At 27.5% G+C, this 23,909-nt stretch overlaps 2 protein-coding genes across 7 annotated transcripts; both read left to right on the plus strand.

The window, feature by feature from the left end:
* Nucleotides 1-314: 314 nt before the first annotated feature.
* On the plus strand, nucleotides 315-8,599 carry LOC149893550 (uncharacterized). Of its 6 annotated transcripts, XM_090100651.1 has the most exons (10): nucleotides 315-2,444; nucleotides 6,115-6,319; nucleotides 6,527-6,637; nucleotides 6,765-6,887; nucleotides 6,975-7,040; nucleotides 7,390-7,511; nucleotides 7,714-7,863; nucleotides 7,960-8,024; nucleotides 8,169-8,263; nucleotides 8,382-8,599. In XM_090100651.1, the coding sequence occupies exons 2-10, from the start codon at nucleotides 6,124-6,126 to the stop codon at nucleotides 8,480-8,482; spliced, it is 1,029 nt and encodes a 342-aa protein (XP_089956777.1). In that variant the 5' UTR covers nucleotides 315-2,444; nucleotides 6,115-6,123; the 3' UTR covers nucleotides 8,483-8,599. The 6 variants fall into 6 exon arrangements, 5 of the variants coding, with proteins under 5 accessions (XP_089956777.1, XP_089956795.1, XP_089956769.1 ...); XM_090100669.1 differs by lacking the exons at nucleotides 6,765-6,887; nucleotides 7,960-8,024; nucleotides 8,169-8,263; nucleotides 8,382-8,599 and having other exon boundaries at nucleotides 7,390-7,812; XM_090100656.1 differs by lacking the exons at nucleotides 7,960-8,024; nucleotides 8,169-8,263; nucleotides 8,382-8,599 and having other exon boundaries at nucleotides 465-587; nucleotides 6,765-7,040; nucleotides 7,390-7,812.
* A 2,378-nt stretch (nucleotides 8,600-10,977) lies between these two features.
* Nucleotides 10,978-22,532, plus strand: LOC145187528 (alanine aminotransferase 2-like). The gene is made up of 10 exons (XM_090069210.1): nucleotides 10,978-11,040; nucleotides 11,918-12,007; nucleotides 12,117-12,353; nucleotides 18,021-18,114; nucleotides 18,464-18,607; nucleotides 19,125-19,207; nucleotides 20,092-20,283; nucleotides 20,430-20,542; nucleotides 20,719-20,812; nucleotides 21,427-22,532. The coding sequence occupies exons 1-9, from the start codon at nucleotides 10,978-10,980 to the stop codon at nucleotides 20,807-20,809; spliced, it is 1,107 nt and encodes a 368-aa protein (XP_089925336.1). The 3' UTR covers nucleotides 20,810-20,812; nucleotides 21,427-22,532.
* The last annotated feature ends 1,377 nt before the right edge of the window (nucleotides 22,533-23,909 follow it).

Raw genomic sequence — 23,909 nt, forward strand, 5'->3', positions numbered from 1 at the left:
GTTGGAGTAATAATTTTTGGGACTCACTGTATGTTTAAGCAATTGCATAGGTCAATAAATTTTTAAAAATTATTTGGTGAATCCAAATAGGTATACTAACTTTACCAGTGAAAATTCATTTATATATACTTGTTATTACATTAGTAGATTAGTTCCTAGAACGTAATTTTTGAAATTTTGTTCTGATGAAACCCAGCAAACATAAGACGTCTTAAGACCGTCTTATTCAGGTCTTAAAATGGTCTTGTCTTCGAATAACATCTTGAAGATGTCTTCAAGACGTCTTTTAAAAGACTGAGTCGTCGTGAAAAATTGCGGGTCTTCGTAAGATGTCTTGAAGACGTTTTAAAGACATCTTCATTTTTCGAATAATTTCAGCAAACAAAAAGACATCTTTTAGTCGTCTTAAAGACGTTTTTAAAAAGACTTTCGGCGTCAATAAATTCCGTGTCATTTAAAGAAATTTTTCATAAAAAGTTTTATCTCGACCAATATTAATTCTCTAAATCATTATTCTAGCAAAAGGTTTTATATAGTAATCATTATGGAAAATGAAAATAGAATGAAGCGTCGTCGCTTGAATAAAAGTATGTTGAATTTTATAATGACATTTGAAGATGAAGATATTAATGATAGTACATCGAATTTGAATACTGAATTTAATGCTTCTCAGGCTGAGCCTGAAAATCCTTGTAAAGCCCTAAATAATGTTTTTAAAGAAGAAAACAATAAGTCTTCGAGTTGTAATTATGAGAATTTTGAATGTTGTAATGCAGCACCACTTTTGACAACAGAAACATTATCAGAAGATTTAGCAATGTGGTCTTCGAAAAGCAAAATTTCTAAAAACCAATTAAACGAGCTTTTGAGTATTCTTAAAAAACATGGTCATTCAGAGTTACCAAAAGATGCAAGAACGCTTTTAAAACCCTCTAAAGTTGTTACAGTAGATAGGAAGTGTGGTGGAACTTATGCTTACTTTACTATTGCTGATGGCATAAATAATTTTTTGAATTTAAAAAATGATTCTCAATGTACTGGGTTATCTATTACTATTGATGTTGATGGGCTACCTCTTTTCAAATCTTCTAATCTTCAATTATGGCCAATACTTGGTCTTATAGAGAACTATATTTTTATCATTGCACTTTTCTGTGGTGATGGTAAACCAGACTGCTTGGATGGTTTTCTTAATGATTTTCTCAAAGAATCTTTATTGTTAAGTGGTGAAGGTTTATACTATAATGATAAAAAAATTGATGTTACACTTAAAGCATTCATATGTGATGCACCTTCTCGCTCTTTTCTTAAATGTATACAAAGTCATACAGGATATTACTCCTGTGAACGATGCCAAGTTAAGGGATTTTATGAAGAGCATAGAGTGGTTTATATTGATAACAACCCATCAACTCCAAGATTAACTGAAGAGTTTAATTCCTTTTTGTATACTGATCATCAGAAATCTCTTACTCCTTTAGCTCAACTTAAAATATCTTGTGTTTCTGATTTTATTTTGGATTACATGCACATGGTTTGTCTTGGTGTAGTAAGACGTATACTTACTTTTTTAAAGTCTGGTCCAAAACATTGTAGACTTTCAAATGGCCAAATAAAAAAAATATCTGATAATCTATTAAGCTTACGTGGTATGATGCCATCTGAATTTGCTCGACAACCACGTTCCCTTTTAGAGTTAGATCAGTGGAAAGCAACAGAGTTCAGACAATTTATCTTATACACTGGTCCCTTAGTTTTAAAGGGTGTTGTTAGTAAAGAAATTTATAATCATTTTCTAACATTGCATGTTGCAATGGTAATTCTCTTAAATGAAGACAGTGAATTTAGGAAACATTATCTTGCTTTTGCTAGAGAACTCATTAATTATTTTGTTATCAACTCAAAACATTTATATACAAATTCATTCTGTGTTTACAATGTTCACTGTTTACTTCATATTTGTGATGATGATGTTAAATTTGATTGTTCACTAAATGACATATCTTGTTTTCCCTTTGAAAATTATATGCAGACATTAAAGAAAGCAGTAAAAAACTCAAAGAGTCCTGTTGTTCAAATAGCCAAGCAATATCAAAGTATACAATCTTTGTTAAATACAAAATCTCGAAAACTAAAAGTTTCAGTGAAGCTGAATAATTCATGTTTTTACATAGGAGAAAATCAATTTTGTTTTGTTGATGAGAAATTATCATCTGGATTTTTTAAATGTAGAATATTTAGACTTGATTTACAAAATGATTTATATACACAACCTATTCAGTCTAAAACCTTTCAAATTTTCTTCATACCAAGTATTGATGAAATTGGAGTTAAGTTTGTTGAGTTAAAAATGGAAAGTCTTTGCCGAAAGGTTGTTGTTCTACCTTGGAAGGGAGGTCTTGCATGCTTTCCTTTATTGCATGAAATAGAACATTAATTGAAAGGTTTTTAAATTCAGATTTCTTTTGATTAAATATTTTATATTTATTATGTTTTACTAATTTGCATCCTGTATCCAAAGTTTGATATATATATATATATATATATATATATATATATATATATATATATATATATATATATATATATATATATATATATATATATATATATATATATATATATATATATATATATATATATATATAGATATATATATATATATATATATATATATATATATATATATATATATATATATATATATATATATATATATATATATATATATATATATATATATTAGGGTGTCCCGTTTTCAGGGTCATATTTTATTTCGACTGCTCCTAGCATTTTTCTGCTGCGTATATGTGAGAAAATGAGATCTGTAAAGTTTTAGAGCTCTAACTTTATTTTTGTGACTACACAAGCCACATTAAGTTTCAAAAATCATGATTTTTGGGTGAAAAAAGCCTATTTTTACAGTGCTTGTGTAGTCACACTTTGAAAGGTACAGGCTAATAATATGTTGAACCATGTTCTAAAATCCCTAATTAGTTAGAAAAAAATTAGGAGCAGTTTGAATAAAACAGTTAATTAGGTTTGAAGTGAGTTCAAAGATACATGGTTCAACATAAGATTGGTTAAAAAGGTCACTGCAATTTACCCATTTTATGCGGTTTGACGCGGTTGACAAAATCAAACAAAATACTGACCTAAAATCCTAAGATCAAAAATAACACCCTTCTCTGCTGTGGATTTTCTCATGACTTCAAGCTCATTTGTGAGGAAAATTGTCAGTGTTTGGTTAAAAAGGTCACTGCTATTTATGAAAAAGCTGGAATTCCAACATCCAGAGTGGACAAAGTACAGAACAAAATGAGTGAATTACCGATTTCTCTTCAAAAAAGGCAAAACACTAAAGAAAAGAGAATAATTTTCAAAGACATTATTTTGCCTGTTCGTTTTGATGTTATGCCCAGAGATGTGATACAAATATTAGAGAAAGATAACAAAAGATCTCAGGTAGACAAGGCAGAAGATATTATTTTCATAAATGATCAAAGAAGTTGCAGGAAAATGTACATTGGGAAGAAAGGTAAAAGGTACATTTGTCCTGCTCAAAGATCTCAACAGGCAAAAGAATGAATGTCTGGAGCAGATAATGACCAGAGTTATCAGTCTAAGCTACAGATTTCATCTTCAAGTGAAATAGAAGTATCTTCAGAGGAAACAGACACCTCTAATTCTACAGACTTGAGTAAAGATGAGATAGATCCATAACCATCTACATCTGCTGGCATAGTAGGAGATACTGTCCTTGTTTCGAAGGTTAAACACATAAGCATCAGAGCTCAATCTAATATTTTAAAGCAGGTGGCTGATATAAGTGGACTTTCCAGTAAAGGTATTTCAAAATCCAATATACACAGAATTTGTAGAAAGGTCATACAGGAAACAGCGGAGGAAGCCAGGGATGCTTAAAAAGCAAAGGCTGGATCAAACATAATTCTTCATGATGATGGTAAGCTAGTCAAAGAGTATATTGATGGAAAGAAACACAAAAGAGAGCGCTTAGCATTAAGTGTAACTTGTGATGGAAAACATTTTTTGCTTGGAGTACCTCCTGTCACTGGTTCTACTTGAGTTTGTCATACTGAGAAGATTATTGAGATTTTAGAAGAAAACTCACTCAAAGAAGACATTAAAGGTCTAGTATTTGACACCACTGCGTCAAGTTATGGTTATACATCTATCTTGGAAGACCTGTTATGCATCTTGCTTGCAGAAATCATGTCTATGAGTGTCATATTAAGAATGTTGAAAAGCTTTTCAGGACAACCTCAGGTCCAGATAATCAACTCCTCAAGAAACTTTTGGATGAGTTTTCTCTTATTCAGATTGAACAAAATAAACTTTGTCAGATGAGGAAAAGACTGAAATTGTTGAAAGAATCCTGATGATAAATGATTTAAAGGAAAAGGATCCTCTGTCATTTATGTATAAAAAGGTTAATATATCAGGTTTCATTGAGAAAGAAGAAGAGAGCCCCAGGTTGTCTGAGTTTTTTAATTGAGAATCCATTTTGATATTTAACATCTTGAAAATGAATTTAAAAAATGGATAGCCAGTAACTTGAATGGATGATGATTCCACCTAGTATGTGGAACAGATTGTCTGGCTACACAAAGTTCAAGGATTTTATCTCCAACATTCCTTTAACTAATGATGTTGCAGAGAGGAATGTTAAGGTTATAGATGGCTTTGTTGATGGAAGCAATGATGAAGAGCTGAGGCAAGATCTTCTTCTAGCAGTGGACCAGAAAAGAAAGGCTGGAAGACCCCAAGGGGTGGTGGAAAGAAAAGAAAATGTTAATATGTTGTAGAATTAGTGGTTAAAATATGTCATGTATAATATATAAATTGAATTAAATATATAATTGGTACTTTTTAACCGATTTAGAATTTTTGTTGGTCTAATTAGGTGTAAAAAGGGTTCGGAGATCGATTTAGACCCATTTTGTAATGATTACATCAGTATTTTGTTTGATTTTGTCAACCGCGTCAAACTGCATAAAAATAGGTAAAATGTGTCAACTGCGTATTTTTGAACTCACTTCAAACCTAATTAACTGTTTTATTCAAACTGCTCCTAATTTTTTTCTAACTAATTAGGGATTTTAGAACATGGTTCAACATAAGATTAGCCTGTACCTTTCAAAGTGTGATTACACAAGCACTGTAAAAATAGGCTTTTTTCACCCAAAAATCATGATTTTTGAAACTTAATGTGGCTTGTGTAGTCACAAAAATAAAGTTAGAGCTCTAAAACTTTACAAATCTCATTTTCTCACATATACGCAGCAGAAAAATGCTAGGAGCAGTCAAAATAAAATATGACCCTGAAAACGGGACACCCTAATATATATATATATATATATATATATATATATATATATATATATATATATATATATATTTATATATATATATATATATATTATAACATTATTATAACATTGTTTCATTTCTTTATTATTTAGAAAATTTATTAAAACTACCATTTTTAATAGTAAAATGATGCAGCACAGCTGTAAGTTAAAATAAAATAGTACTAAATAGCTTGAAGAAATATTGGTTTTTTTTATTTAATTAAAACAGATAGACCTAAAAACTTATTAGTAAAAGAATAGCATTTCGTACTAAATCTTTTCATAAATATTATGGCAAAAATTATTATTATGGCATTATATAATTATAAATCAAAAATTGTTATGGTATTATATAATGTAAATATATATCTAGTAAAATTTTACAAAAAACAACACATGAATACATTTCGCTTTTGAGATATTTTGATGAAGTAAAATATTTTAAAAATATAAAATATTAAACAGATTTATTTAAACTGCCCACACAGTTATTTTAACGCTGTTTTTAATTCCTTTTTTCGTTTTATTTGTCTGTTTTTTCAGACAAATTAGTGCTCTTCCTTGTCATTATCACCATAATTATTAACCTAATGATTTTTTTTGTTCCTTTTCGTTCCTTTATAAGTTTTTAAATTAAAAGACAGTTGTCTTTTGTTATTGCTACTTATTTCTGTTATTCCAACTTAATATAAGGCTTTTGTTTATATTTTAAATTTTTTATTTTTTTTTTTTCATGATTTAGTTTTACACCATGATTTGGGCAAGAGCTGTTTGGATAGAGAACTTTGAGGAAATAGAAGATGTTGTTCCTAGAAGGTGGATAGATACTGATAAAAAAATATTATTCTGGCCTGCAGGTGTATCTTATCATAGAGCTGTTAAAGATGAATTGGATGTGGATGAGACATGGGACAAATATAAACTTGTTAAAATCAAATTTGAGAGTGGTATGAAATATATATATATATATATATATATATATATATATATATATATATATATATATATATATATATATATATATATATATATATATATATATATATTGTAGCACTTATAAATCCAATATAAACATCAAATATTTTGCCACCATGTATGTGCTGGCAAAATATCTGATTTTTATATTGGATTTATAAGAGTTTTGATTCTTTTAGATAATATGGAAGAACTAAAAGAATATTGTTACACCACAGCAACAGAGGAGGAAGATGAAATAGATATTTGTGTTTCCAAAAATACTTTTAAAGTGAAAAGTAATGTTAATGGTATAATTACATTTAATTATTTTTATGTTAATTATTTATTTTTATTTGTTTAATGTCAAATCTATATTGTAAATTAATGTTTGTATAAATACTAGAAGAAAAAAAAAATAAAACTATTATGTTTTAGAGTTACCTGACTTTCCTTTGCCTCCGCCAGTTTTTAAATCTGTGTTGAAAAAACCATTAAAAAGATCTTTTGACTCTAATTTGTCATCTGGATCTACTTTCAAACAATCTAATCTGTGTTCTGGTACACTTTGTCTCTTAATTTTCAATTTTTTCAAAATTAGAATTTATATATTTTTAATTTACACTATTACTGAATTCTTATTTTTAGCTGAAACTTTTTTACCTCTACATTCAACTACAGAGGAACAATCACCTTCATATTCTGGTGCACTATGTATGTATTACTTTTGAATTTTCTACTATATTTTTTGTTCATTAAAGTTGGAATATTCTTTTATTGTTAACTTTATCTTTGCCTCACTTATTTTTACCTTCACAATCAACTGAAATGGAACAATCAAATTTTTTTTTATATATAATTTTTTTTTATAGGCTCTAAACTAAAAAATTGTATGTTCCCCCTCCTCTTACCCATCAACTTTTGTGATCTCGAGGAGCTAAAGCCTAAAATAAGAAAAAAATGTATTAATAATAACAAAGTACCAAAAATTTTTAAAAAAATTTGTTGCAGATTAAAAAAGTAACTTTTTATTATTTATATGTATAATTTTTTTTTGCTTTAGTTATACCTCATACATCAAAACCAAACAAAAAGCTTCAGAGAACAGACATACAAGAAAAAACCATGATTGAAGCTTGGGACCTGAGAAGTTACTCAAAAATAAGTTTCCTATGGAAGTTGGAAGTAAGCTCTTTAACATTTACTTGATTTTTTTATTTGGAGTAAGTAAAATGTGGAGAGTATTTGTACTCACATTTGGATTTTTTTTAGGTATAAGAATACTTGTAAACAATTTTGAAAATGTATTAATAAATGTTTTGCATTCTGTATATTTCTTTTTTCATTTTCTTCATATAATTTTGAATACCAACACATGATGTTCAAGATGGTTTCAAAGGTTCTTGAAAACCAGGAGCTTATTTTAGCTATAAACAAACAACCCAATAGTAATTTTGCAATCAAGAAATTAGACACTATTGCAGAGTATGAGGATTTTATCAAAAGTTTAGAGGATGATTGTGTTCGACTTGATTTGGTAAATCTTTATCCATATGTAAAACTTTATATTCCATATAAATTAAAAGTGAAAATAGTTATTTTTTTATAATTATTTTGCCAAACTTTTATTTAGGTTAAACAGCTCAGTTTTTTAGGTGCAGAAGATTTTAAACAACTGACAAGATTGGTCATGAATAGGTTTTTTTATTACATTTTGCATAGCAATCATTTTTCGTGTTTGTGGTAAATATATTTTTTATGTATAGTAATTATGGAAATCAATAATTATAAATTGTTTAATATTTTTCATAAATTTTATCATTTATTCGATATGTTTTTTAGATTATTTACAAATAACCTGTTGACACAGTTCAACTTGAAAGGTTCTGGTGGAAAGGTTGGTTTATTATCAACTAAACTGTATGACTTAATAGAAGGTAATCTAAAATAGGTTTAAATTATTCAACTTTTAATTTAGTTAAAAATCTATGTTAAGTTAAATTTATTTCCAATATATTTGATAAATATATCCTACATGATTAATTTGATTTTTAGAAGTTATAAAAAGAAGATTTGAAAAGGTTTCAAATGCTGAAATTAAACAGCAAGTTGGACGGTATTGTAAAAATGCTCCTTCACGGCAAAAAACAAAATAAAAAAATATTCTTTTTTATTGTTATATATTGTATATATTATTATATGTTGTATAAATTGTTAAATAGAAAGATACTTGGTAACAATCCAACTAACTGTATTATATGTGCCTTTTTAAATTATTTGCGTTGTTTTTTTTTTTAAAATAATTTTCTTTTTCTTCTTTAATAATGTTTCCAAAAAATAAAGTAAGAACTTGAACTTGCTTAATAGTGTTTTTAATGTTGTTAATACCCATTATTATCGGTAGTAGCAACCTAAATATACCATTAATACAACACAGTTTTCTTAAAATATAATTAAGGAAATCTTTAGGTCGTCTTCAGTAAGACGTCTTTAAACAGTCTTGAGTGAGACGTCTTTTCGACGGACAACTAAGCCCTTTTTAAGACATCTTTAAGACGTCTTCTTCGATCTTGAAAAGACGTCTTTAAGACGACTAAAAGACGCCTTTTTGTTTGCTGGGAAGTTGTTTAAATTTATCTACTTTTTCTGTACTCTTTAGTGAATTTTTGTGTATTTCACTAGGAAGACAATTCAACTGTTTGTTTATTTTTTAAAATAAAAACAAAAACTTAAAAAAAATATTCATTTTTTAAAAAAGAATGAATAACTATTTTTGAGCGTTTTTGTTTTTTCTTAAAATAATTGTAACAATTGTGGTTAATTCAATTAAAATTCAGGTTAGTCCAATTTTTTTAATAAATAAATACTTGTGATGTAATTAAAATCTCGTCCTGTTCAAATGTCGCCGCTAATTGTGGTGAACTAAATAGTACATTTGTCGTAACAAAGTCCTATGCTTTAAAAAGTCCAAATTTAAATGACAAATTTCGCATACATAAAATAAACATTTAGAAAAAATGTTTAGTCATTTTATCTAACTAGATATAAAGTTAAAACAGCAAAGTTATTTTCCGCAAATGTCTCTTTTATTTATACAAAATTTGTCATTTCTTAAATTAGGACTTTCTTAAAGCATAGGACTTTGTTAGGTCACACCACTGTAATTGTATTACAGTTACTTAGGTTTTTAAAAAAATTAATTTTTTAGTCGGAAAAATAAAAAATATCGTAATGTATCGATAAGTATCGTAATTGTATTTACGATATGAGTTACAATATTTATCGTAACTAAACAATAAATATCGTAATTTTTCGATAAATATCGAAACTTTACCGTGAGCATTTTTGGATACGATATTATCTTAATATATCAAAACTTACGATACGCACAATCCGGTATCTTATCTTATCGCATCGTAATAAAAAGTTTCGATACGCAGACGCTTATTTTGTAGCCGAAATTGTTTTAAAGGATATTTTCAAAGATTAAATATTGCTAACTATTTTTACTTTTCTCAACATTTCCGTCAGCAGAATACATTGACTGCGGATAACGAAACAACATAAAATGAGTTAGTCCAAAACAAACTAAACCAAATAGAGTCACTAAAAAGACTTATCAGCAACCTTTCCAGAACTTTCTTAAAAGCCGTAGAACCTCCCATGTTCGAACAAAATCCATTTGTGATGGCGAAGTGCTAAAGAACTTTCTCTCCATCCCAATAAATTTGTGTGGGATCATGATGACCTGGATCATCATGACCTGGATTGAAATTTCTGCAGAAACTGAAAGTACCGAAAACTTTTGCCGAAACCGAAAGTATCACAACTTCTGTTCATATGTCTGTTTCAGTTTCGGTTTCAATGAAGATTAAAGTGAAAAATACATGCATGCAATAAAGCTATTGGTTTTTTTCTAAAAATAATTTAGTAAAAGTTTTTTTTTTTCTTTCATTATTTACTGATCCATCAGAAGAAAAGTTTAAAATGATCATTTTTTTATTTTTTTATTTTACCATTTCTCAGGTAGCCCTTTTGCAAAAGCATCACCTTCCATCACGACAAAAAGAGTGAAATTACCTGGAGAAACAGGAGAGACAAATAATTGAAGGAATGCTGAGCTGCAACTTGTAGTGATGTTGGAGCAGCAAAGCTATTACTGTTTAAAGTGTTCTTATTATGAATAGACTATGAACACTGCTGTATTCCTTATGGAAGATAAACATATGTTGAGGCAAGTGAAAGTTAATCTAGTACTAATTTATTGTTGAACTTATTATCAAGGGATTATGTTACTTACATCATGTCAGTGCTGAAGCAATTTGATTTCTATGCTGCTGAGCAAGCAGACAAAGTTGTTATTCATTTTCTGTGTCAGTAGCAGGAAAAATCTCTTTTTCTTGAAATATATATTATCTTGATTGACTCAAAATCTGGATCATTTAAATGTTTGGCAATATTGTGGAGGATAAAACATGAAATAATACTTTTAGAAAATATCTCCAACTGGATTTTCACTTATAACAATGAATATTAATGAGATAAGAATTCATTGAGATTTTTAAATGGTATCATCATAAAAAGGGCAATTTCATACCCTTCATCTCCTTATAGAAAACTTTGATTTTCAAGACCTTGTAATAATGTGTAGATGTTTGAGTTTTTCAGTACTCTTGAATCATCCAATGATCCAAGCCAACTAGCATCTACACTGGTAAATACACCTTTCTCATTAACAGTTGCCTGCATGTAAAAAAATTTATATTAAAGAAAGAAGCTTTTTGTAAATAATACTTTTAATCAGAAGTTTTAAAATGTTTTTAATTAAATAGTTCAGTTTTGTTTGCTTTAATAAACGAATTAGCTGATTTATAAGTTGACTCTTTTGCACATTGATTGAAGGAGATCGTTTTCTATTGGTATATCAGTAAAATCTCCAAAAGTTTCTTAATCCTTACATGTGTAAATTCTATTGCACCTATTGTACTGGAAAAACTCCTTTGATTAACCCATGGATAGTTTGCTCTCAATATTTTTCCCTTAGTATGTAGAAAAACTATCCACTGAGAAGCCTTGGTCAAAATTTTCTTTGGCACAGAAGAAATTGTCTTTGAAACAGTACTATGGTGAATCTCTGTTACTTTTCCAATTTGTCTGTTACCTTTCCAGTTTGGAAACCAGTGTTTGCAACATACTGAAATGTTAATTACATTCTCTGCTTGTTTGTTCGAGATCTACCACAAGTCTCAGTACTTTTACCTAAAAAATGATCTGCCTTTCAAGAAACATGATCATTAGTAATTTTTGGGAGTTATATTTATTATAAAAAATGTGAGTGGCCTCTGCAAACGATAGGATAGCACTTCAAACTTGTATCAAAAATTCTTTGAAGATGATATGAACATGATAATACATTTATGACTCATATTGTATCTGGTATATATTTTTCTTACTTATTCTTGTTTTTAAAGAAAACAGAAAATAAAAAAAAAATTTAAAAAAAATTTATTTTTTGGCCATCACATGAACTAGTTTTTTAAAAAAATTAATGAAAATTATTTTTTTTCTTTTTCTTTTTTTTTTACAATTAGGGAAAAAAACTTCCATTTAAAAAAGTAATCAAAGCAAATATTGGAGATTGTCATGCAATAGGACAAAAGCCAATTACTTTTATTCGACAGGCATGCATGGATTTCTTTGTTTATATCTGTATATTATATATTAATCCATAATTATAGATATGTTAAAGCATTTAGCATTTAACTCAATGTCATGATGTTAATTTTACAGCTTCTAGCAGCTTGCTCCTATCCTGCTTTGATTAAAGAAAATATTTTCCCCTCTGATGTAAACAGAAGAGCAGAACAAATTCTCAGTACTATCAACAATATTACTGGATGTTATAGTGATTTTGCTGGTTTGGCAATAGTTAAAAAACATATTTCTGACTTTATAAATACTCGAGATGGTTATCCAAGTAATTCAGATCACATAATTATTACAAATGGTGCAAGTACTGCTGTTAAAGTATGAGTTTCCAATTTATTGAGACTGCAAATGTTTTGATTATAGTCAATTTATATATGTATGATTATAATCAATTTAGTCATGCTTAGGGGCATATCTAGGAAGATTTAGGGAAGGGTAGGGGATTTGTGTTTTTAAAAAAAATCATTCAAAAAGTCTTTAAAAAAAATTAAATAAATCATCAATCTCTGGGGGATGTTTTAACACCCCAAAATCCCCCTGAATAACCCCCTGGTCATGCTAATGCATTAACTTACAATGCTCAGTCCGGGTCAAATGTAATGGGGCAGCTAGTATTAGATTGCCTTGTAAACCCACCCAGAAATGGAGAACCTTCATTTGAATTGTTTGTGCAGGTTAGAATTAATTTAAGTAATATATGAACTTGTTATTCAGTTCTCTCATTCATATATTTTCTGTGCATGTGGAAGTAGTATATACTGGTGAGTTAGAACACAGTTCCTGTGTTCTAACTCACTAGTATATACTACTTCCACATGCACAGAAAACATATGAATGAGATATTTCCATCCAACAAACTTTAGACTTTATACAAACAATTTCACTAATAATCATACCTTTTTTCTTCAGCTTTGAATATACCGTTAACCTTTTATTACATCCAGTTTTGATACCTTTCGAATGATTTGGTTTAAACTCACTCATATCAAATCTTCAATATCTGGAGTAATATCTCCAGAAAACTCATCAGTTTCTATTTAGTAAATTAAACTGTCAGTATCTCTGTGCAACATTTTTGCTTTTTTACCATATTTAGCCTTCATATAATCATAATGGAGTTAAACATTCTTACTTTACATATATCAAAAGCAGCACAATCTGATTCATATGTAAAACTAACTCTTGTCTGATTCATATGTAAAACTATTATATTTTCAACAAAATCTTAAAACATTTTTAATTTATTTTAGCAGCATTTTAATTTCTTTGCTTTAGATTTATGATTAACGTAATATATTTGCATATTCCCATAGTTTTTCCAGGATTTTTTTACAGGATTAGTTTTTCCAGGATTTTTTTTACAGGATTGTTCGTTAGCTTAAAAAAAATCCTTTTCAAAGTTGTTTTTTTTAGTCTTTACTCTGAAGTCAGCATTTTCATTAAAATATTTTTCTAACCATAGACTTTTCTAAATTTTTTTCTTGTATGAATGTTTAATATCTCATATATACTTTTACAGTCTCATGATGATCAATACATTTAATTTTATGGTTTAAATTAGAAATTGAGAGTCACATGTAGACTTTTGAAATTGGCCAGTATTTTTCTTAATTGCATGAGTAGCTGATCAACACTTGTTTCTATTTAGTTCTCTCATTAGTAAAAATCCCCTAATCAAAACCTATAGTACTAAACAATCAAGAATATAACGTATGACTGTATTTAAACAATAAAAAGAAATATATTGTTCATCATGATACTCTGAATTGTAAAATATGGTATGATAATTACAATATTCATAGAGGTATAAAATTTATAGTTGAAGCAACATATTGAACTAAATGCTGACGGGAGAGTAAAGCTTTAAAAAGCTTTTATAGCTGCAGTTTCACTTTTGTATTCAAAATCCATTTTAATAGTTGTTCCTGAAAAATTTAAAGTCATTAATAATAAACTATTAAGTTATTTTCTATATATAAGCACTATTTTCACTAGTGTTTAAATGTTTTTTCGTTAATCTTAAACATTTGTTTGTACTATTTATGCATAATATTTATCACAGCCAAAAATGGTTTTAAAAAAATTAGTTTTTTCAAAGTTACCCATAGTAAAAATTGGGGACGGTCATATTTTGCTTTCAAATGCATAAAGTTAACTTTTCAAATAAATGAAGACAACATTTTGTTGAAATATTCGAATTTTCAAAACCAATATTTTTCTTTGGTTATTTTATTTTTTTTTTTTTTAAAAAAAGAAAAATAAGAAATTTATAAATATTTTTATTACTTTTTTTGCTTCGATGTTTTATTACAGCATCCTTTGAAAAGCTAATATATTTTTCATCAATATTAGGTATATACCTCCTAGTTGATACTTGATATTGCTAAAAAGATATGTCAAGCCATTTTTAGTAAGAATGGCTTGATATATCTTTTTAGCAATATCAAGTATCAACATAAGCATAATCATTACATTTAGCTTTAGATAATCTACCTTGAGTTATAAGATATGTATACTCATCTAAGTGAGAGTTATAAAATAACTCTCACTTAGATGAGTATTTATATCTTATAACTCAATCTTTATACATATCACCCGGGCTGTATAATTTTGTATTGTTTTGTGGTTCATACAATTGATACTTATATGAGTCAATACTTCCTTTTTTATATAGGGGTTTTAGTAAAATTTAAAATGTCCATTTTATATTCTGTAAAGAATATTTTTTTTTATCTTTATTATAAATAACTTTTTTAAATATTTTTTTAAATAACTTAAATTTATGGAAATAAATTTTCTTCATTGTTGATAAACACACTACGAATTGTAATAGAATTGAATGGCTTTTGTAATTAAGTTTTTGCAGAAATCTTGCTATCATACAATATAGTTACTTCTCCAAAGTCTTCTGATTTAAGATAATTATTTACAAATACTTCTACATCTTTCATCTTTTCCATTTTTTGTTCTGATAACTTTATAACTACTATAACTTCTAATGCTTTACATTTTAGTTTATTTTTAAATGATTTCAGCATTCTTTACCACTACTGAAGATATACCGATTTTTTATTATCATCATGACAGAATTCCTTTTTTTTTATATTTGTAAGAAAAAAACTTTTCATAAAATTTATAAATAAAAAATTTATAAATTTTTTTCATAAACTCTTTATTTCCTTAGGTTTTCTAAGTGATCCTTAAGGTTTTCTAAGTGAACTTTTATGTGGAGCACATATTTGTTGTTTTCTCGCAGCGAACACAACGTTTCAGCTCTACATTTTCTCTTCTCCTTAAAATTCCCTTTACAAAAAGTTTTCCTTCAATTTATACTATACAAAGAATCTCAAATATGCTCATAAAATAAACCGCTTAAACTATATTTACAACATATCAAATAAACTACGTCAATCAAATCCGCCGTAAATAGTTTCTTCACGCAATTCAATTACAATATTCAACTTATGTACTAACCTTTCAATATTAATTGCTTTCTTCATATCACTTCCATCAATCAATCCATTATTTTTTCAATCTGTATTCAGATTTTACAATCTGTATTCAGATCTTAGAGCATGACCATTATCTACGTCTTGTTGAGGAGCAGTTGGTAGTGCTTGGCACAATAGCTCCTTCATAGCAAGTGTTGGATAAATTTTTGTTAATTCTTTCTTTTCAATTTTATAAATGAAAGAAAAAAGTTTTAGCATCATCACTTATTCTTACATTAAATTTGATGATGATTTCTAATAATTTCTTTTCTAAATTAGAACAATATTTGTTTAACAAAACTTTTTTTGTTATCTGACATTTCTTCCTCTTTTCTATAGAAATCTTATTCTTTGAATCAATCTGTGATTCAAATATATATTTTTTTGTATTTATAAAAATATTTATAAAAAATTTATTCCCACAAACTTTCATTCAGATATGTTGGATCCTCATTTTGATCACAAGACTTTTTCATGACAATTTAATTATTTTTAAGTTAAATTAAAATGTTCTAGTTATAAATTTTGAATATTTTTAGTCATCATGATGTATATTATCTATTAACATCTCAATCCCGTTACTTTGAATTTTTGATGCTATTTTTCTTTTAGTAGATAGGATTTGAGGTTTTTTTAATTATTAATATTTTTGAAAAATCATCATAATTAGCAAATGTAGAAAGTTTTCTCGATAATGAGATATGGGTTTCTTTGACAACCTTTAACAATATTTTCTTCAATATAAAAAACTTCTATTATTCAAATAATAATTTAAATGAGAAATTTCTCTATCAAGATCATCTGGTTTTTATCTAAGATGATTTATTAAACCCATACTATTATATATATAATTTCTCTCTTTTAAAGAATGATTAGTTAAGTTATTAAATATAAGTAAGAGTTATCTAGAGATTCTTCTTTATATTTTATACGAGCATTCAGAATTTGATAATTGTATCAATATTTGCTAGATATGCACTATCAAAAGCTACAGCTGATTTTTTCATATATGCAAAAGAATTATTTAAATCTATAGATGATGTTTTAATTTTTTTTTTATCTATAGCAGCAAAACAATCATTTCTAAGTACAAGTTCAGATGGAATACCTAAATATTCAGCAAACTTAGGTTCACTAAGATTTATATCTTTGTTCTTTTTCAAATCAGAAATATATACTTGTAATAGTTTTATAATAACTTCCATATCTTTCTTTTTTCAATAGAAGTCTCATTCTATAAATCAATTTCTGGCGCAAATATAATTTTATAGATAAAAAAATGCCAAATATTTAATCATGGAAAGTTTGGTAAAAAACCCATTTTCTATACATATATTATGCTCTAATTGTTTTTTATCCATAGGAAAAGCAATACCTCCGCATCTTCCACTTTCACCACATCCTTTTTCTAACTCTTCATCGAGATCAGTACAGTAAATAAAAATGGTATGAAATAGTGTCAATATTAGTTCTTTGATGCTCTGTAATAGCAAATAAAAATCTGTTACCCTTTCAGCTAAATGTTCATAACGTCAATGTCTATTTCAAAAATTCACATCTTTTTTAGACTTGGTTAGACTTTTTATTTTTTTGTTCTTTTCAGAAATAACAAATCTATTTTATATTTAAATATATAAAACATTTTTGTTGCTGTTTAAGATTTTAATTCTTGTGTGACAATTTTTGCATGTTTAATTGTATTTCACAAGTTCTATCTTTATATCCTTTAATGCCTTTTTCAAGCGATTTATTAGATCTATCATATAATTGTAATCTGATACACCATAGGATTTAACTATTAGTTTTAAGTGATGTAAATCTTTATCTTTTAATTTATTTTTAATTCTTTTATAACCTTCATTTTTACAAAAAAAATTTTTCTTACATCATATCATTATCTTTTTCATTTACTTTATAAAATTTTCAATCTACTTATTTATACAGGAAATTATTTCTTCTTTGTTGTTTAGTTTACTAAAATTTTTTTCAAACGTTTTTTTACTAATAAAATGTAATAATTGTATCTTGATTAAATAATTAGATTCTCTATGACCTTATATTTTTTATTCTCAAATACATCTCTTTAAGTTTGGTGACTCCCAAAAATTTGTTTACAACCTCTTTGGGGGTCATGACCCCCAGTTTGCACATCATGACCCCCAGTTTGTGCACCACTGTCATAGCCTCTCACTCTCAGTTTTAACTAATACAAATCTTTATAATGATGATTATTTTTAATTCTTTTATTGGCTATACTATACAAAAAAAAATTTTTCTTGTATTATATCATTAATTTTTTTTACGTTTACGTTATAAAATTTTCATTTAAACAGGAAATCATTTCTTCATTGTTTAATTTGATAAGATTTTTTTTAAACTCTTTTTAATTTCATCGCAAAATATACTAATTGTATTTTGATTTCCATATTGATCTCCCATATCATTAGTTATGTGAATCCATTAGTTACATGAATTAATAGAATATCATATTTAGCCTTTTCAAGATGCTGCTAGTAAAAATTATGTTGATAATAATACATTATTTTTAAAAAAGACTGGTGATACAATGACCGGTCCATTAGTTATGGGTATTAATATAATAACAAGTTTAGCATATCCCATTAGTTACTAAAAACTATGTTGATGAAAATATTATTAAAATTTTAATGATGAAGTTGATAGAGAATTGAGTAGAGAACTAATATAATAATATTACTAGAAAAATCTCCACACTTTTCAATAGAATCTTTAGTGGTTTGAATGCTACACAATTTAGCACTTTAAATCAATCTACTTTATCTACAGATAAGAATAATAAGAGATATTACTTATAAATTCAATAGAACAAGCCCTAAAAGATTTTAATCTACAATAAATCTAAACCCAGCTTCTGGTGTAGATGATGTAGTTAACATATTTATAGTTTATCGATTAAAGACATAATGAAAAACAGTTATGCTGTAAGAAATGGATTGTTTGGTTATGACAATAGAGGACAGGATAAGTATGCTGCTTTTAGTCCACAAAGAGATTTGATTTTTGCAGGAGCTACTTGTACTTTATTAGTATCTATTGGAAGTGGTTCTTGATATAATGGTGCACCTGTATTTGGATATAAAACTAAAGCAGATGTTGGAGCTCTAAGTAAATTTAAATGTATATCTATTTATTAGAATTATCCTGGTGCAACTTTAACTAGCTCAGCTAGGTGTAAAGGAAAATAATGAAATAGTTTGCTTATCTGTTGGTAGTACTCTATAATAACTTAGTGATTTAAATCCATCAGGTCTTGCACAATTAGATGGAAATTTACAATTATTTGCACTGTTCACATACACTAGTTATGCCACATGTCAATCTTAATTCACCATACTCACATATATTATCAGGTGTGGCATTTGTTCTGCAACATTTTTTTTTTTTTTTTGCACTATCACATGTTTTCAAGTTAACTTCAGATTATAAAGCTAAAAGGATGTCAAATTGCATCTGGATGAGAAAGAACCTGAATTGTGAAAATGTTGAAAAAACAATATTTAAAGATGAAAGATATTCATGTCAAATGGCTACTATAATCCACAAAATGATATTGCTTTAGCTGATGATCAGCAAAGTCCAAATGAAGCAGGTGGAATGTTTGAAGAAGAGAAATACATTACAAGTGTAGTAGTTGCTATGGAGGTGACATGGAATGGCTTCAAGGAGCCTTTCTTTTTTGACAAAGGCCAACACCTTAATGCAGAGAAGTATTTTCATGTTTTGAAATTTTAAAAGAGAGAAGGTAACAGGCTTTTCAACAGTGATGATTGGACATTTCAACGAGATAGTGCAAGTCCACATAAGTGATTTGTCTCAAAAATGGTGCAAAAATAACTTAAATCCTTTGTACCGAAAGAAAAATACCCTTCAAATTCATGGACTATTCAGTATGGAACAAAATCAGTAAGAATGTTGATACCAAAAAGTAACAGTATGAGAAAATTTGTTCAAGGAAAGTAAAAAGCCAATTAAAAAATCAATGAAAAATTTACAAGGGAAGTATTTGGCACTTTCCTGTCTCAAGTCTATTCAATAGAAAAAAGCAACGGAGATATTACTATTCATAACCATAGTTAATTATTACTTATTAAAGCCTAACATGTTTAATAAATATTATATTAAACATTTATGTTCTTTTTTTAATAATATTAAATTATTTAAATGTTCCAAAACATATGCTGCTTCAATATCTTTACCTCAGATAAAGATATTGCTCAAATCTTCCTCTGATATTTTATATCTTCCACATTTATTCTTCTCCATGTTTGCTCTTACAATAATTCTACAAGTAATAAATATCTTAAACTCTTCTTCACATTTTATAAATTTATCCATTTCATTATTCCTCTTGTACAAGTATATCACAATATATCAATATATATGTACAAATATAAATAAATACTTTGTGAACACCCTTGAATACTTCTGGAACTGTGCTTTAACCTATTAGTACAACATACAAGAACTGGATCCCAAGCTAAAAAATATAATTTGATGTTTATTTTGTATAAATGTTCACTTTACAGGGTTATGCAGAGCTTTTTGCATTGTTTTTTTTAAAGGAAAAAATGGATATTTTATCATCTCTAAAAAAAAGAGCCCATTTGGTGTATGAAGCTCTAAATAAAGTAGAAGGAGTTTCCTGCAATGAGGTTCAAGGAGCTATGTATGCATTTCCACAAATACAATTGCCTCAAAAAGCTATTGAGAAAGCAAAAGTATAATTTCTTTCATAGTTTTTAATTTTTTTCTTTATGAGTTTATCTCTTTGAGTGCAATCAATGTCCAAATTCGTCCAGACGTTTGCAGCTTAAAAATTCCTTTTCTTTATTATTCTGAATATTATCTACTTTCTGATTTTTAGTCTCTGGGTCAAGCAGCAGACTTTTTTTATTGCTTACAGCTACTTGAACACACCGGAATATGCGTGGTACCGGGTAGTGGTTTTCGTCAAAAGGATGGTACACTTCATTTTCGGTAGGTTGATTGTTTATCATATTTAAGTTAAATTAATAATCATTTTTTGAATTACTTAATTTTTTTTTTTTTTTTTTTTTTTTTTTTTTTTTTTTTTTTTTTATTCACTGTTCTTTGTTTTGTTTTCGAATTTTTGTTGCATTTTAGTTGCTTCATTTTTATTGTTGCTTTTTTAGTATGACCATTCTTCCACCTGAGGACGAATTGAAGATTTTTCTTGAAAAGTTCAGAGAATTTCATCTCAAATTTTTAGATAACTACAAATAAAAAGTAAGTTTTTGGAACTTCTTTAATTTTGTTGTTTTTAATACAAATATCATTATTATTATTATTAGTTTGTTAGGTAATTCATGTACATTATAGTCTGCAATAATCTAAATACATACACAATAATAAAATAGAAGTTACGACTTCTTTTCGAATTTTCGCTGAATCTCTTTAAAGATCAAAATAGCTTATTCTTGTAGAACCGGAGCACGACAACATAGTTTTCGTATGTCAAAACTATTTTTTATTTAAAAGCATCTCATATGTTGATACTTTTATTGATAGTTTCATGCACTTTATGTAATTGAAAACATATTTTTTTAAATATTTTTTTAAAAAATATTTAGAGTTGTTTTATAAAAATGTATTTGAAATAAAATAATATTTTTGCTATCAATATTTGTGTTTACTGTATTTAAATTTAAAGCTTAAAGTTCTGTAAAATAAAAATGAGTTACTTTAAAAATGGAATTCTTAGCAAAAAATTTTGCTGAATTTATTTTATTATACTTTGATATCTATTAATGAGATATTTAAGTGATATAAGATAAAATATTCGTACTTGGCCTAGCTACGTAATAAAAGCTAAATAAATACTATGTTTAATTTTTTTTTAGGTTGTGTGAAAATGGCGATAAATACAAAAAGAAAACTTGCATTTTTTTGCTAATGCAAGACTTTTTTCCTCAATCACAGTAATTCTTTTCCCCTGGATTCTTAAACAGTCAATTTTTTGCAGGAAGAAAGTTTTTATTTTTTAAAAATATAGAACTTTTATATCAAATTTTATAAGTGTAGTTATACTAAAAATAAATATCATCCGTTTTTTATTTCTCATCAAGATGAATAATACTTGTACTTTCTCTAGAATTTTTTTTTAGCTGAAAGGAATTTTTCAGTGATGGTTTGGTGAAGCGTTACCATAGCAAATCAAAGCCATAAAGTTTAAGGAGAGTCTTTTTTTTACAATTTATACTCATCTCCGCCATATTTAGAAATATTTCCCTTCAAACATAAATAGAAAACATAAAATGAGATATTCTTTTATTTTTGTGTTCAATTAATTTCCATGTGCTTCTTAAATTTAGGCAAAACTTGAAGCCTAAGAGGAAAAAACATTCAAATGTTAAAATCAAGCAAAAATAATCGTATAGTTTTTATGACATGACGATGCAGAAATATTTGACATTAACAAAGGTTCCACTCGATGCAATCAGTAGCTTTTGGCAAAAGTGAGGTTTCCCATATAATAACTTCATATGTAACAACCGCTGTCGCTTATAACAAGTTTATAACAAGTTTATAACAAGTTTATAGACACAAAGGCTTTTTGCAAGCACTGTAAAAGTTGTTCGATGTCTTTTAAGTGTAAAAGATCACCAGTCTTCAGCAAATGGAAAACAGGTCACATTTGTCAGATTAGCCATATAAATTTGTTTGGTGCCATGAAAGCATCTGTTATATTAGAAATTTTCTTGGTATTTTAATAAATGCAATTGATAATCAGCTCAAAGAATACTTTAAGGATGGCGATACATCATCCGTTAAAAGGCTAAAGAAACTAATTTATGTAAAAAAAGTTAGCAATCAACTAGTTAACAGAAACTTTCGGCTTCGAAATCGGTTTCGGATGAAACCGAAAACTTTGTTTCGGCAAAATTTCACTTGTTTTCGGCCGAAATTTTACTTGGATTTAAAAATTTTACTTGGATTCGGCTGAATTTTCGGATTAAACCGTTACTTTAATTAACCGAAATTTTGATTAGGTGATTTTTTTTAAGTTTAGATGACTTATTTTATCAGGTCGGAAAGAAAGTTCTTTTGCACTTTCATGAAATAGCTTAATTCATTACAATCCTCTGAACAAACACATTTTTATCAGTCAAAAGGTACAGATATGGCCAAAAATTCAAGTGTATTTAAACTGAAAAATTTGCTCCCAATTTCCTTGTATGGCAAGCAGTCTGCTCCTATAGTTAAGTGAACCATACATCACTCTTAAGACTTTGAGCTCGAATTTGTACACAAAAGAATGCATAAAGAAACGCCTTTTGTCATTCATGAAAAAGCATGATGTACCTACAATGTTTTGACGTAATTTGGCTACAATCCACTACTCCAAGAAGCCTCTAGAATGGTATGAACAGAATGGGGTCGAATTGTTACCTAAGGAAGCAAATCCTCCAAATTATTCCGAGCAGCGAGTTATTGAAAGTTATTAGTCAATTACAAAAGGAATCCTATTGAAAAGCAAGAAATTAGCTTCAGATGGAGAAGATTTTTAAAAAAAAATGGATGGCAACTTCAAAAGAAGAAATACAAAGCAAGATCCAGGAGATGATGTCAAGTTCTAGCAAAAATGGTTTCTATTTAAGCGTCCAATTAAAAATGGTTTCTATTTAAGCGTCCAATTAAAAATCCAAAAAAATGGTTGAAATAATAAATAATTTGTTAGCTTCTTTGTACAAAAAAAATTAGAAAAACCTGTCAAGTAATTTTTTACCAATTTTTGATAAAAGGGAGCTAAATGTTATCGTGTTCAACCGCTACAAAGTATTCCTTTTTACTGTTTAAAGTCTCTTTAAGGAACTTCATATGAAAATGATTCATATGAAAAGATTAAAAACAGATAAAAAGAAACCGATTTTTTTTTCTTTTTGGTTTTTAACGGGTGCATATCGATAGAAGTTTTGATTTACTTTTGTTTATATTTTTATCGCTTTGAGATCTCCATTTTAAAATGATTATTTATGCTGAAATTTTCAGAATATTATGGTTTTTCTGAATAAGTGAGACAAATATTTAGGGTTTTTTTAGTTGTCTCTTTTTTGAGGTGACAAAATGTGTTTTCTTCTGCCATAGTTTTTTATGAAACAAAAAAAAACTGATAATTTAATTTACTAGTCAATATCATCTGAACCAAATAGACAAATTGAAAAAACCAATGACAAAATTTTCACATTCAATTGTGGAATTTATTCTAAAAATTTATTATTGTCACAGATTAATGAGTTGGAGCATTAAAACTAAAAGTTCAAAATCGTTTTATAAAAACCTGAACTGTATTTTTGTTTTAAAATGTAACTCGGTATTTGATGCC

The sequence above is a fragment of the Hydra viridissima genome, unplaced genomic scaffold (genome assembly GCF_058129835.1).
Source record: "Hydra viridissima isolate aposymbiotic clone 2 unplaced genomic scaffold, HvirCarnegie_v1 scaffold_1, whole genome shotgun sequence".
Taxonomy (NCBI): domain Eukaryota; kingdom Metazoa; phylum Cnidaria; class Hydrozoa; order Anthoathecata; family Hydridae; genus Hydra; species Hydra viridissima.